The sequence below is a fragment of the Scophthalmus maximus genome, chromosome 3, assembly GCF_022379125.1.
Source record: "Scophthalmus maximus strain ysfricsl-2021 chromosome 3, ASM2237912v1, whole genome shotgun sequence".
Lineage (NCBI taxonomy): Eukaryota > Metazoa > Chordata > Actinopteri > Pleuronectiformes > Scophthalmidae > Scophthalmus > Scophthalmus maximus.
The window spans coordinates 6832501-6844803 of record NC_061517.1 but is presented as its reverse complement, the minus strand read 5'-3'; the positions used below and the strand labels follow the sequence as shown (position 1 = coordinate 6844803).

At 42.6% G+C, this 12303-nt stretch overlaps 2 protein-coding genes across 5 annotated transcripts in view; both read left to right on the top strand.

The window, feature by feature from the left end:
* Window positions 1-749: 749 nt before the first annotated feature.
* On the top strand, window positions 750-7538 carry LOC118317449. Of its 2 annotated transcripts, none has more exons than XM_035646141.2 (8): window positions 750-968; window positions 1934-2257; window positions 2608-2928; window positions 3616-3717; window positions 3923-4021; window positions 4290-4327; window positions 4417-4512; window positions 5211-7538. In XM_035646141.2, exons 2-8 carry the CDS (start codon window positions 2221-2223, stop codon window positions 5343-5345), a joined length of 828 nt encoding a protein of 275 aa, XP_035502034.2. In that variant the 5' UTR covers window positions 750-968; window positions 1934-2220; the 3' UTR covers window positions 5346-7538. The 2 variants fall into 2 exon arrangements, with proteins under 2 accessions (XP_035502034.2, XP_047187280.1); XM_047331324.1 differs by having other exon boundaries at window positions 1931-2257.
* Window positions 7539-10013: 2475 nt separating this feature from the next.
* LOC118317358 (neural cell adhesion molecule L1.1-like) overlaps window positions 10014-12303 on the top strand; it is a 35119-nt gene continuing 32829 nt past the window's right edge. For all 3 annotated transcript variants that reach the window (XM_047331072.1, XM_047331071.1, XM_035645986.2), the window contains exon 1: window positions 10014-10230. The gene's annotated coding sequence lies outside the window, so the exon portion shown is untranslated. The remainder of the gene's footprint in view (window positions 10231-12303) is intronic.

Here is a 12303-nt window from a genome sequence, read left to right as displayed (position 1 = left end):
TATTTTTCATATTTCATATTTCTCCAACGTGACATGAATTATTCCTCTCCCCTTCTCTCTACCTGATGTTCTCGTCCTCCTCTGGGGAGGCCAGCGACATGAGGAGACACACATCTGGCAGAAGTTTTAACATAATTATCATGATGATAATACTCAGCCCCCAAAATTATAGGATTCCTTTATAAGAAGGCGCAAAAAAACTGCATTGATAGTATTGTTGTTTAATAAAGTAATCAGTGCACTGATTCATTCATTCATTCATCGTCTACCGCTTTATCCATTTAAGGGTCGCGGGGGGTCGCTGGAGCCAATCCCAGCTAACATTGGGCGAGAGGCGGGGTTCACCCTGGACAGGTCGCCAGCCTATCGCAGGGCCACATACAGATACGGACAATCATTCACTCTCACATTCACACCTACGGGCAATTTAGAGTCTCCAATGAACCTAACCCCATTCTGCATGTCTTTGGAGTGTGGGAGGAAGCCGGAGAACCCGGAGAGAACCCACGCATACACGGGGAGAACATGCAAACTCCACACAGAAAGGCCCTGGTTGAACCGGGATTCGAACCCAGAACCTTCTTGCTGTGAGGCGAAAGTGCTAACCACTACACCACCGTGCAGCCCCAGTGCACTGATATACAATATAAATTATATTTATATGATAGATGTCATATTGTCCATTAACACCCACAGAGAAGCTGGCTGCCTAACATTTTCTTTTCATGCAGGTGCAGGTAGACTCAGGCCCAGCAGCAGACATAAAGGGTGATGGAGAGGGGAGGAGAGGGGGAGGAGAGTGGGGCTTTGGGTGTGTGCGGTGTTTGGGGGAGGGACTCATTTAGTCATTTAGAGAAGTTACTGAAGAAGTTCCTGATTTACCAGAAGAAAGTAGAGAAGCTGCATTAGGGACAATTGAAGCCTCAACATGAAAGCCTGTCACATTTTGATCTGCTGCTTCTTCCTGTGTGAGTATATTCACTTTCTCTCGTTGTTACATTGTCTTCATCGGATGCACAGTTGCTCAGGGGATCAGAGTCAGGTACAGAAGGACAGCTGCATTTTCTTCACACTGTTGTGAAGCAGGAGCCCCATCATCCACAGGCAAACTTCCAAATGCATTTTTGTCACAGAACCAAGACTGTGGATTTTTTACAATTTACTCTGAAATGACTTAAAGGCTCAAATGTTCCCAGGTTCAATCCCGTGTCTGTGTTTTAACTGTTCGTTAATCTCTTGTTATAAAACCAACATCATAGTATTTTTATACCTCAGTATCTTCTCCTCCTATTAAATGGTTTCAACCACAGACTGCATAAAAAGATGGACATGACAGCTCCCAAAAGTGAAGCCAAATCATCTGGATCACCCCCTCATGAATGGCTGCTGTATCGGCAAACCCCGTGTTTGTAAATGGGACATGGACAAAACCTAAAGTACACGTTCAATAATTTTTTTCCAAAGATGTCTGCTTCACAACGGAACACAACAAACTCTGTGACTGTTGAAAGAGCTTGTTGTGGCTTCACTAAATGTGAAACAGATATCACATCCTACCGTTCAATATAAACATACAAGTCACAGCATGTTGAAATCCACACATTGGTGTGGAAATAACATTCACTGTTGTATGAATGTGTCTGTGAATGGGTGAATGTGAACTCTACAGTCAAATTACATTTCTTATGCTTCCTATGGCCCCGGCGTATTTGCAGCATGTGTCGTCAAATTGATAATGTTTTCTTAATTTGCTTTTGGTTCTGCCATATGTTAAAGAAGAACATTTTCTTACTGTTGGAATCTTTGACCCTCAATCGCGGACTGTGGTTGAACTAGGCAGCTTCCAGCGAGACTCGGTGCATCTGTGTTAATGTGAAGCAGGGAATATCATTTACGAGCACAAAAAGTAACTAACTGTCCGTGGGTTCAGCAGGTCTGCAGGATGAAAACACTGCGCTCTTCAATGAGGAGATCTTCGTCTACTCGGCCACTGAAGGAGGAGAGGTCACAGTCCAGTGTTCTTTTTCCGTATCTCGAACCAGGAAGGTCTTCTGTCTGGGAGAATGTAAAAAAGGACATATTCTCATTGAAACTACAGAAGACAGAGCTAAAAGTGGCCGATACAGCATCGAATATGAATAGGGAGAACTCTCTGTGACCATCACGCAACTGACCAAGTCGGACTCCGGAACATACCACTGTGGTCTGGGCACCTATTTGATGCTGTACGTGGAGTTGAGGATCATTGTCACAGATGGTGAGTTTCAACTCAAACTCATGAAAAATGTTTCTCTTTCTTGTGTCTGAGGGTCTGAAGAAAAGTTTCACCGTTCGCTGGCAACTGTTGAAATATTTCCTACTTGACTGTTAGTTTAAGCTGATCAATCTACAGCGTACGACTCAAAGGCTGAAATCTTTGACTTACCTCAGGTGCACTCTTTCAGGTGGGTTACAGGTCTGTCTGCTGGGTGTGGGAAGGGGCAGAAGGATTGGACTCTCTCCAATATTTTGAATTTGAGCTGCAGTTCCCATTTTAAACACTTGCCGTCAGTGTTGCCTATCGTTCCTTTAAGTGCAGATAACGAATACTGTTTGTCTTCTCAACAGCACTGCTGGATGGAAGCCACCAGGCTTCTGAAGCAAAACCCCTCCATAAAAGAAGTGGAGAAAATATCACGGTCGAATGCACCTTTACTCAGTCTGGAAGGACGAAGCACTTCTGTAAAGAGGAATGTGAAAAGGACGTTCTTGTCCAAACGACCGGTGACACAGGTCAGAGTGGCAGGTATAGAATTGTATATTTGACGGGAGCTACAGGAGGATTTCTGTTTGTGACCATCACGCAGCTGGTGGAGTCGGACTCTGGACGGTACAGATGTGCTCTGGACAGAGTATCACACAGGGACTTTGACGTCATTGTCACAGATGGTAAGATTCTACTGAACGGAACGACAAATGTTCCTTCATATTCAGTTTTAATGAACCTGATATTTAGTCTTTCAGCTTTGCCTTGTATTTTTTATCAGGGTGAACACTGATAAACACTCCTTTAAAACCAACAGATTGGCTGTAAAATAACTGGCAAACCGAAACAATCACACACACACACAAATGCACACTTGAGTCTGAGCAATATGGGTTTTTGGGAAAAGGCAAATTTGACAAGATGCTGTCATCAAACCCTGAGGACAGAAGAAATGTCATTGAGGCTTGATATTTTTTTAAGTTAAACCATAAACCTTTGTATAAATAACTCTAACTAAAAACACAAATACAACCAAATATAAAGAACTCGAATACGGAAATCAGAAATTATTTTTCCAAAATATTTAAACAAATGGCTGATTTTTTTTCTATTCATGCTGTAAAATAAGTTTTCATATCTGCACGTATCGGCACACATAAACAAACAAACGCAGATACCGACAGGTCTGTGAAAGGCTCATATTGACCAGGCTCTAATTCAAACTCTTGGTTATTTGAATCCCAATGAGTCACATTGACGACTATCTTCAGTTCTTTTGTTTTTCTCAAGGCTGCATGTAAATTCAAGGATGGTCTCGTGTCTATCATCAGGATATCTATTTTTATTGATATGTTTTTTTCCTTTTTCAGGCCCGTCAGCCTCCACAACAACATCACAGAGTTTGAGCTCCAGAGTCACACCTTTATTAGATCTCCCCAAAATCACTGACCAGCTGCAACCTGAGACTACAGGTCAATCCACACGCTGTAGATGAAAGATTAATACCCACTCTTTTAAAATTTCAAGTAATAGTACCTAGAAAAAGCCTCCTGACCCAAATGAAATGTATGTATGTGTACCGTGTGCAAGTCCTCACATAGCTGAGAATCCAGTACCTCAAATTTATATCATCACCAATCAGGAAGTGTTTGTGTTGTCGCCCTCAAACTACCACAGATCTGGCGCTGCCTGTCGGCCTGACTCTGGCCGTCATGGTCGCCCTGTTATCGGTGGCTGCGCTCTGCTTCTGCAGAAACAGGACTTCAAAACTAAAGGGTGAGGCAACAGGAAGATTTAGCACACACACACACGCACAAACGGATGAAATGTCAGTTTTCAACGAATATGACAATAATGTAGATGCAACATTCTGAGCCTACTCTGAAGTGAAACCTGATAAAGTGAATGTTAATGGATTCTCTTTTTACTTTACCTTCTATCGTGTCCTTTTGCTCCTGTAGCTGGAGATGGTAACTCGCTGTTATTGTCACAACACCGACAGGCACCTGTCTGGTTTAAAAAGACTTGCTGTTATGTTTTTCAGAGCCTCCTGTGGAAACACAGACGGCTTCTGTCTCTGAGGTGAGTTTGAGGAAATCCGAGGCCTTGGGGTGTTTGTGAACCTAGTCGTTAATCAACTCGAACCAAAGCCCTCTCTTCGTCTCCCGCAGGCAATCTCTCCCATTTACACGAACGCCACTCACGCCAAACGAAAAGGAGTCAATGACGACAACAGCTTCGTCACTGCTGCCACTACTCAGCACAAAGTAAGTAAAAGCATTAATGATCTATAATGGAGTAGTACAGCACATACCTCCGCCGAGGCCCAAAAATGACAGGCCTCATAACATTTGATCAGTTTCTGCCAGCAACTTACAGTTTGGTTTGACGGGAAGCCAACACTTGCGCCGTTCCAGGCAGGGCTTCTGTGCGATCGTGGTCCTTTCAGAAGATTTGTAGTTCGGCCTGGAACTTCATTGTCTTTTCAGAGACTTTGTACAAACATGTCCAAGATGATAAATCCAACATTGAATGACTTTTATGATAATTTTTATCCCATTTTTCAAGACGTAAAATGCTACTGTTACTGTTAGTGGACTTCTAGCCGTCCATCTTTGATACACTTTGACCAATCAGAGGCTTTGTTTCCGACTTTGTACCAATCAGATGCTGTGTTGTCGACTGGTCTAAATTTTTGAAGAAAGACAAAGATTTTACACTGAAAACAGGACCTCTCCCTCTGACCTGTTTACTCCTACTACTACTACTACTACTGACAATGTGTCATTGCAGACAGGAACTGCTTTGCACAATGGCACATGTGACCTTTTGGGTTGAAAAACAAAGGACTTATTTGTAGAAAAAAGGGAAAAATCTTCACCATTGTTGTTTGGTGTGTCATTATATAAGATTTCTGTGATATTCAATTTCTGGTTTGTTTTTTCTTTTGTCTTTATTTTCCCAGCCTGAAGACGACTCAGCTACAGTCACCTACGCTCAGGTGAATTTTTCGAACAGGACAACTGGCTCGGCCAAAAACACCCCACATGGTGACGACGAGCATGTTGTATATTCTGTCCTTCAGGCGTCTGTGAGATGAACCACCTCTGTTACTTTGATGATCCCTGTAAACAAAGAACAACTTGTATGAGCAAAAAGAGCAATACTCTTTTTCAAAAGTTTTTGTTGAAACTGTTGATTTACATTGGGATTTACATTGGGGGTAGAATATACTGCTGTATATTCTACCCCCAATGATTTGAATGGGGTGGACAAAATAATAGGAAAACTTATCAACAAATGCACTTCAACATCACATAACTCCGTATGCCCCAAAAAGAAACGTTTAAGGTAAAATACCTTCCATGTTGAATGGACATTTTGTTCATCAACATAAGTTAGGTAACCTCTTTTCACAAACAGGAACTAGTTCAGTTTATGATCAAATCTCAAGCCACAAGCTTCCGTTGTTTCTGGGAGGAAGTTATCAGGCTGCTTGAATGTGCAAAGTGAAAGGTACTCCGGCTTCCTCCCACAGCCCAAACTCATGCAGGTTAGATTGGTTGGAGGCTCTAAATTACCCATAGGGGTGAATATGTGTAATTCATGACTAATTTTTTATACCAAATTCAGACAGCCAGCTGCAGTCTGATACTATGTTGTAAATAGTATGTTTCCAGTGTACAATGCTCAAGAGCCAGGTTACTTGTAGTGTGGTAATTTTACCTGCAGGTGGCGGTGTCCAACCTGTCATTGATTACAAATAAAACTACTTGTTATGCAGTAAAGTGTGACTGACAAGTAATGTGTCTCCAATACCACAGCTGAAATACAGCGTCTGTTTCACTGACTTGATTTAATAGAAAAAAGATTATTTGATTCACAACTGTTACATTCAATTAATTGTGTCATTCTGGTGAATCCAACCTCCCTGTTACACTGCAGACACTGACTCCAGAGGTGCACTCATATCGGTGCAGATTTCCCAGCATGGGAAGGGAGGGACATGGTGGGGACAGCAGTGTCTCTTCTTGTCTTTCCCCAGTTTGATTTTTGGTCTGCTTCTCCAGTAATCTTATTGGGAACAGCCGACAGCTCACATTGATTCACTGCGTTGGTCAATGACGAAAGAAAACGAGATTACCGCTCTGAGTTTGTCCAAATGTGTTAAAGTGATTCCCGCAGGAGCTCGTTGGGAGATTTCATCAGTGCATCACGAGAGGACAAACTTTGTGAAGAGGAAATCTTTTCTCCACCTCGGTGAGCAGGTATTGATACGTTACGTTACCACAGAAATCATCTGTGGGGGACATGCAGGGACGCATGCAGCGATAGAACTAATGATTTTGAGACTCTTCTGCTCAACATCATCTCCCTGTCCCAGCACCGCTGCTCTTTTAGTATTTTTCAGTTTTCAAACATTCTGTGTATCTAAAGAGAGTCGATGCTCAGGGTACGTGTCTATGCTCATGTCACGCATTGGTCATTTAAGATACATTAGCAGCACGGTTGTCATCGGTATATTGATCCACCCAAACCTTGGTTCAGATTGAATTATTGGATGGTTTCCACGGGACAAAATCCTAAAGACTTTGTTGATGACATGATTTAGCAGAGATTGTGGTGAATTATACAGATATTAACTTAAGCATGTTAAAGGAATCTCGATACTGTGACTCATCTCATCTCCACAATCAACACTTCACAGACTGACTGCATAACATCAAAAGCACATGGTAGCACGTGTATATCCAGGATATTTTGGCTTCATTTTTGCACAGTTGGAGGAAGTTGGGACGCGTCTCCCATCTTTATCTACTGACTATGCCTTGGACAGGTTACAATTTTTGGGACGAATAAAGGAATATCTTATTTTGTATTATATTATTTGTAACATTTTGGTGTATAGGGGGTTTGGCTTTATTGTCTTGGAGGAATTTACTGCATAATTCCTCTCGCTGCACAAAGTTGTAGACGTGAGTTCCACGCTGCAGGTTAAAACCAAAGTCCAGCTTATTTTAAACTTCAGCGGTGGCACGTATAGGGTTTAAACTAGATCTGGATTAACCTTTAAATTAAAGTAGTTCTGTCGCACAGCTCAGCAAAAGCAGCTGAACGTGAATGGGGTTCAGGTTAGACATCAGGAAAATGAATAAGGATAATAGTGAAACCATGCGTGTGAGTTTTACATGGAGAACAAAGGCAGCAGTGGGAGCAGAATTCATAAGCCTAATGGGTCTAATTGCCTTCGAGGATTTATTGATGTGTAATTAAATAAAACTGTGAACCGTTATGCATCTTCTCATTGCTTTCTGCATAAGTGCTGCTCTTTCTCTTCACCTCTTTAATTCTGTTAAATTGCTTATTCTCTCCATTTCTCTCCCTCATTCTCAGTGTCTCTCTCTATCTCCCTCTCTCACTCCACCATCACACAAAATGACAGGGATGACGGGTCGTCTTTAATCCACAAGTTGTGTGTGTGTGTGTGTGTGTGTGTGTGTGTGTGTGTGTGTGTGTGTGTTTGTGCTGCAGTTCCTTGGTATTCTGTATTCCAGTCAGAGAGGCTGAGTCACACTTACGGTAAACTGTATCCATAAGGAGCGAGAGAATGAGAGAGAGAGAGAGAGAGAGAGAAAGAAAGAGAGGAAGAGAAGAGAGAGAGTGTGTGTGAGTGTGTGTGTGTGTGTGTGTGTGTGTGTGTGTGTGTGTGTACGCACAGCCGTTTACATTCTTGATGACATGTCCTAGACGATGCCAGACATGAGACAAGGACATGAGAGAGGAGAGATCTGCTGTATTGATCACTGCATTTTAACACACACACACAGGTTGTGAAAGTGAATTAAGCCTTGCGAGAGGGACGACATGGAGATGGAGGGAAGGAATGGGAGGGGAGTGGGAGGCCACCACTGATGTCGTTGTGGAGGTTGTGGAGATAATGGAAGTGCAGTCTGTCTCTAAGGGAAATTTAATTTGCTGAGCAGAAGAAGACGAGAAGATGAAGATGAAGGAGTGGGCGGTACTGGAAACGACCTGTTTTTTGTCTGAAGGCCACTAGACTGTGTTTTTTTCCTACTTCCCCTATTTCCTCAGCCCTTTGTGACTATGCTGCATCAAGCCAAACATATTAGAGAGGCAGCTATGTTGAAATGTTTAAACAAAACCTAAAAACCCCTTAAGCCTTAATGTCTTCTGTATTTGTTTTTGAATAAAACGTTTATGTGGGTTTTTTGGTTAGTTTATCTCTGAAATTCTTCCTCTGAAACACTTTATATTTGCTCTCTTTAAATTTATTCCGTGCTGTCAAATGTGAAGCACTTTGTGCTGCATGTTTGCATGAAAAGCAGAAACAGTAAGTTCAGGTAAAATGGTGTCTGTTTGTCGTAAAGCTGAAATATGCTTCTCTAGGCTGCATATGAAGGTGAATTTGACATTTACTTTGATTTTTTTTTGTTGTCTGGTCCATGTCCCGTCCGCAATCATGGAGGGGGCGGAGTTTATGACCCATACTACAGCCAGCCACCAGGGGGCGATCCGGATGATTTGGCTTCACATTCAAAGAGTTGTCATGTCGGCCAACTTTATATTGGAAGAAATCCCTTCAACACAGACACTCTTCCTGTCCATCTGTCCTCTCTCACACATATTCCTTTCTTTCTGTATGTCTCCTCTTCACACACACACACACACACGCACACGCACACGCACACACAGCGGAAGGGCGGGGGTGTTTGGCTGTCTGCTCTGTGTGGCAGATAACAAAATGTCATTTGAGTGTCACTGGCCTTTAGGCTTGATACCAGAGAACAGAATTTCCAATTTACTGATGGAGAAGAAAAAGAAGAAGGGGGGATGTATCTGGACGGAATGACAGAGGGTGAAGGATACGTAGGCTACATCCACACTTGTTTTAAGAAACCGAAATGGTGAAATTTAGAGCAGGGTAGGTGTAAGCAACGCTTTGCATTCACGACTTGTGGTCGAGTCTTGTAGTCTTCTTCCATAAGTTAGATTAGTGAACAGAGTTCTTTCCCTTCACAATAAAAGGCAGCGCAAACAGAAAAGCCTTGATTTAAAAACAGCCAATGAATATTTTGTATTCATTCATGTGGGCAAATACACAAATAATAAATGGTTAGGGACGCATTTCTTTATCGATGTTCATGTTTTAATTGTTTGACAACAATGACGTGATTTTTTTTTTCCATTTTGCCAATCTGCAAAATGTGTCTTTACATAGAACTCCACAAATCAGGAGAATGGATGAGAGAGTGCTGTCGGAGACCCAGGTCCCTTTTTTCCTGGGTCCCCAAAGTCCTTAGAAACACTCCTGGTGATGTGATTAACATTGTTGTAATAGCCCCAAAATGTAATCAAGTGTAACTGCCATAATGATGTATCCAATAAATTGACAGAGAAACAAAAAAAAGTGAAATTTAACTGAAATAATTCCTCCCTGAACTCTGGTCAAAAATTAAAACATTATTTTTTACAATTCAGTTAATCGAGATTTTATTGGCTGAAGTTCTAACAAACCGACCAGCCGATCACACAAATGACAAGAAAAGAAGAGAGAGGAAACAGAGGCAATGGAGAGAGGTAAAAATAGACGCGGAGGGGGGTAGTACCATGGAGGTAAAGGAGAAGGGAGGGGCGGGAGGTACCAGGGGAATACAGGGAGAGAGAGAGAGAGAGAGAGAGAGGCTGATGTCATCTCTGTGAAGCAGCCAATCAGAGAGCAGCTGGGAGGCAAAGGTGGGAGGGAAGACAGGCACAGCTCAGAAGGGTGTGTTTTATGTGCCACTGCAGCATCAGTGCAAAATAGACACACGAGAGAAAAGGCACGACACTGTACAGACAGGAGGGAGAGAAATTGATAGAACGAGTCAGAGAAGAGGAAAGACGAAGGGGTGACGAGGAGACGAGAAGAAGAAGATACAGAGAAGAAAACAGGAGGAGGACGGAGAGAAGCAACACCTGCAGAGGTAGGATGAAAACAATAGCATCTCTCCATGCTGCCTGTGTGTGTGTGTGTGTGTGTGTGTGTGTGTGTGTGTCTCTGTGTCTGTGTTTGTGTGTGTGTGTGAGTGTGTGTTTGTGTCAGTGGGCTGCACACTAGCTGTGAACTGGGGGGTGATGTCTTACATAATACGATGAGAGGTATGAACAACTGTCTGCTCTGGGTGTGAACTGAGATATAAATTGTGTGCGTGTGCGTGCGTGTGCACTTATCCTGTCTGCTTTCACTGTCTGAAACATTTGACATAAAAATACACAAAACATGAAATGTCCATTCATGCTTTTCCAGACCAACACGACTTTACTGTAGGGAGTTTCTGATCGACTCCATTCAGCTTTTTAATATCTGATGTGTCGTCTGCATTTTATTAATATTGAATGAAATGCACTGTACAACATTTTAGCTGTGAATTATTCACGTCTGGTTTGTAGCGTCATTCCTTTCATGCCATAACTCTCATGCGCACTTCCGTCAGGTGTGCTTTATTTCTTCTTCTTCATCTTCATATTTGCAAGATTTAAAGCAAAGAATTTACATGTACACCCTGACCTGACCTCCACTCTCTCTCTCTTCATCCCCTGAAGTTGTAGACGGGACAGTAGATGTGCGTTGTTGCATGGGCGGGTGGTTCTTTTCTTACGTTGGGGATTCCAGAAGGCTGCAGAGAGCCACAGGGCAGACACTTGGACTTCCTCACCTGTCGGCTTGAATGACTTCAAGTCATTTTATTGATTAGTTGTGATGTCAGAAATTAGTATTAAAAAAAAAGGCCTTTACACTTTAAAGTGACTTGTCTTGCATCATGTATGGCAAAGAAAAGCATTTTATTTATTTTGCCTTTAAGACTCTGAAAGCCCTGTTTGTCATTTTTGTTAAAATAATGACGACAAATGATAATCGACTGATCGATTTAATTAACTGCCAGTCGCATCTAAGTAAGTGCTTCCCAGACAAATCTACCAAGAAGATCCTTGTGTCTCCTCCTTGATGCATCTTCCCCTTTCATACTCACCACCAGGTTCCTGTTTGACTGGGATTCCTCTTTTCACTCATAGCAACATCATTTAAGCCACACACACACTCACACTCACACACACACACACACACACACACACACATCTCCGTCTCCCTCTCTGTCATTTGCACTGTGGCGTTTTCTCACCGTGGTTGCTTTGGCAGTGGACCGCCTCAAAGTAGGCCAGCAGGACCTGAGAGGAGGAGGAGGACTGGGGAGGAGGAAGAGGAGAAGAAAGGAGTGGTGGTGAAGAAGGAGGATTGAAGGGGGGGGGGAGTTGATCAAGCAGGGGAGAGTATGGAGGAGATATTAGTGAGCGAAAGATGAGCTGAGAGGTTTATCAGAGGGGAGGAGGAGAAGATTGAGCCCAGAAGAGAATGAGTCCAAAAAGGGCCAGTGAAAGAGAGGATGAGGGGGAGAGTGAGAGGGAGATGAAAAGAAAGTCTGGGCTGGGAATAGGATGAGAGAGGTAGAGGAGGAGGAGGAGGCGGAGGAGGAAGGAAAGTTAAGGCTGAACTGTGGCACAGGAGGATTTTCTTTTAGCCTTACTTCTTCCTTTTCGTCTCTGTTTATAGTCGTGCTCCTTAACAACCTCAAAACTGACAGAGCAGAGGACACGTGTAATTTACTTTGACTGGATTTTTTAAAATAATAGGTCATTGATTCTACACAGAAAGAATGTGGCTAATTAGGCTAATGTTCCCCCTGTAGGATGCTTGAAAATCCTCTTTCCCGGGGAAATGGTCCTTAATATGCATAAATACATATTTATGGCTACAACCACGAGACTGTGCTGAACAAACTGGTAGGCTCCATATGCCAGGCACAAAGTCCTCACTGGCTGATGACTCATGGATATAAATGAGTTGAGAGAAAAACAAGTTGTGTTCCTGCTTTTTACTTTACTTTTTAAGCACAAAAGAACCCAACAGACCCCACGAAAAGGATTTTCAGAATATGAACTGTAGTCTTAAAATCTCCACGGTGTTTGGCCGACGCTTTGTTACTGACACATCTGAACAT

Coding starts and splice junctions, on each gene's coding strand:
- LOC118317449 (XM_035646141.2), top strand. CDS start 2,221: ATGCTGTACGTGGAGTTGAGGATCATTGTCACAGATG. Junction 2,258..2,607: donor GAGGATCATTGTCACAGATG/GTGAGTTTCAAC, acceptor TCTTCTCAACAG/CACTGCTGGATGGAAGCCAC. Junction 3,718..3,922: donor GCTGCAACCTGAGACTACAG/GTCAATCCACAC, acceptor AAACTACCACAG/ATCTGGCGCTGCCTGTCGGC.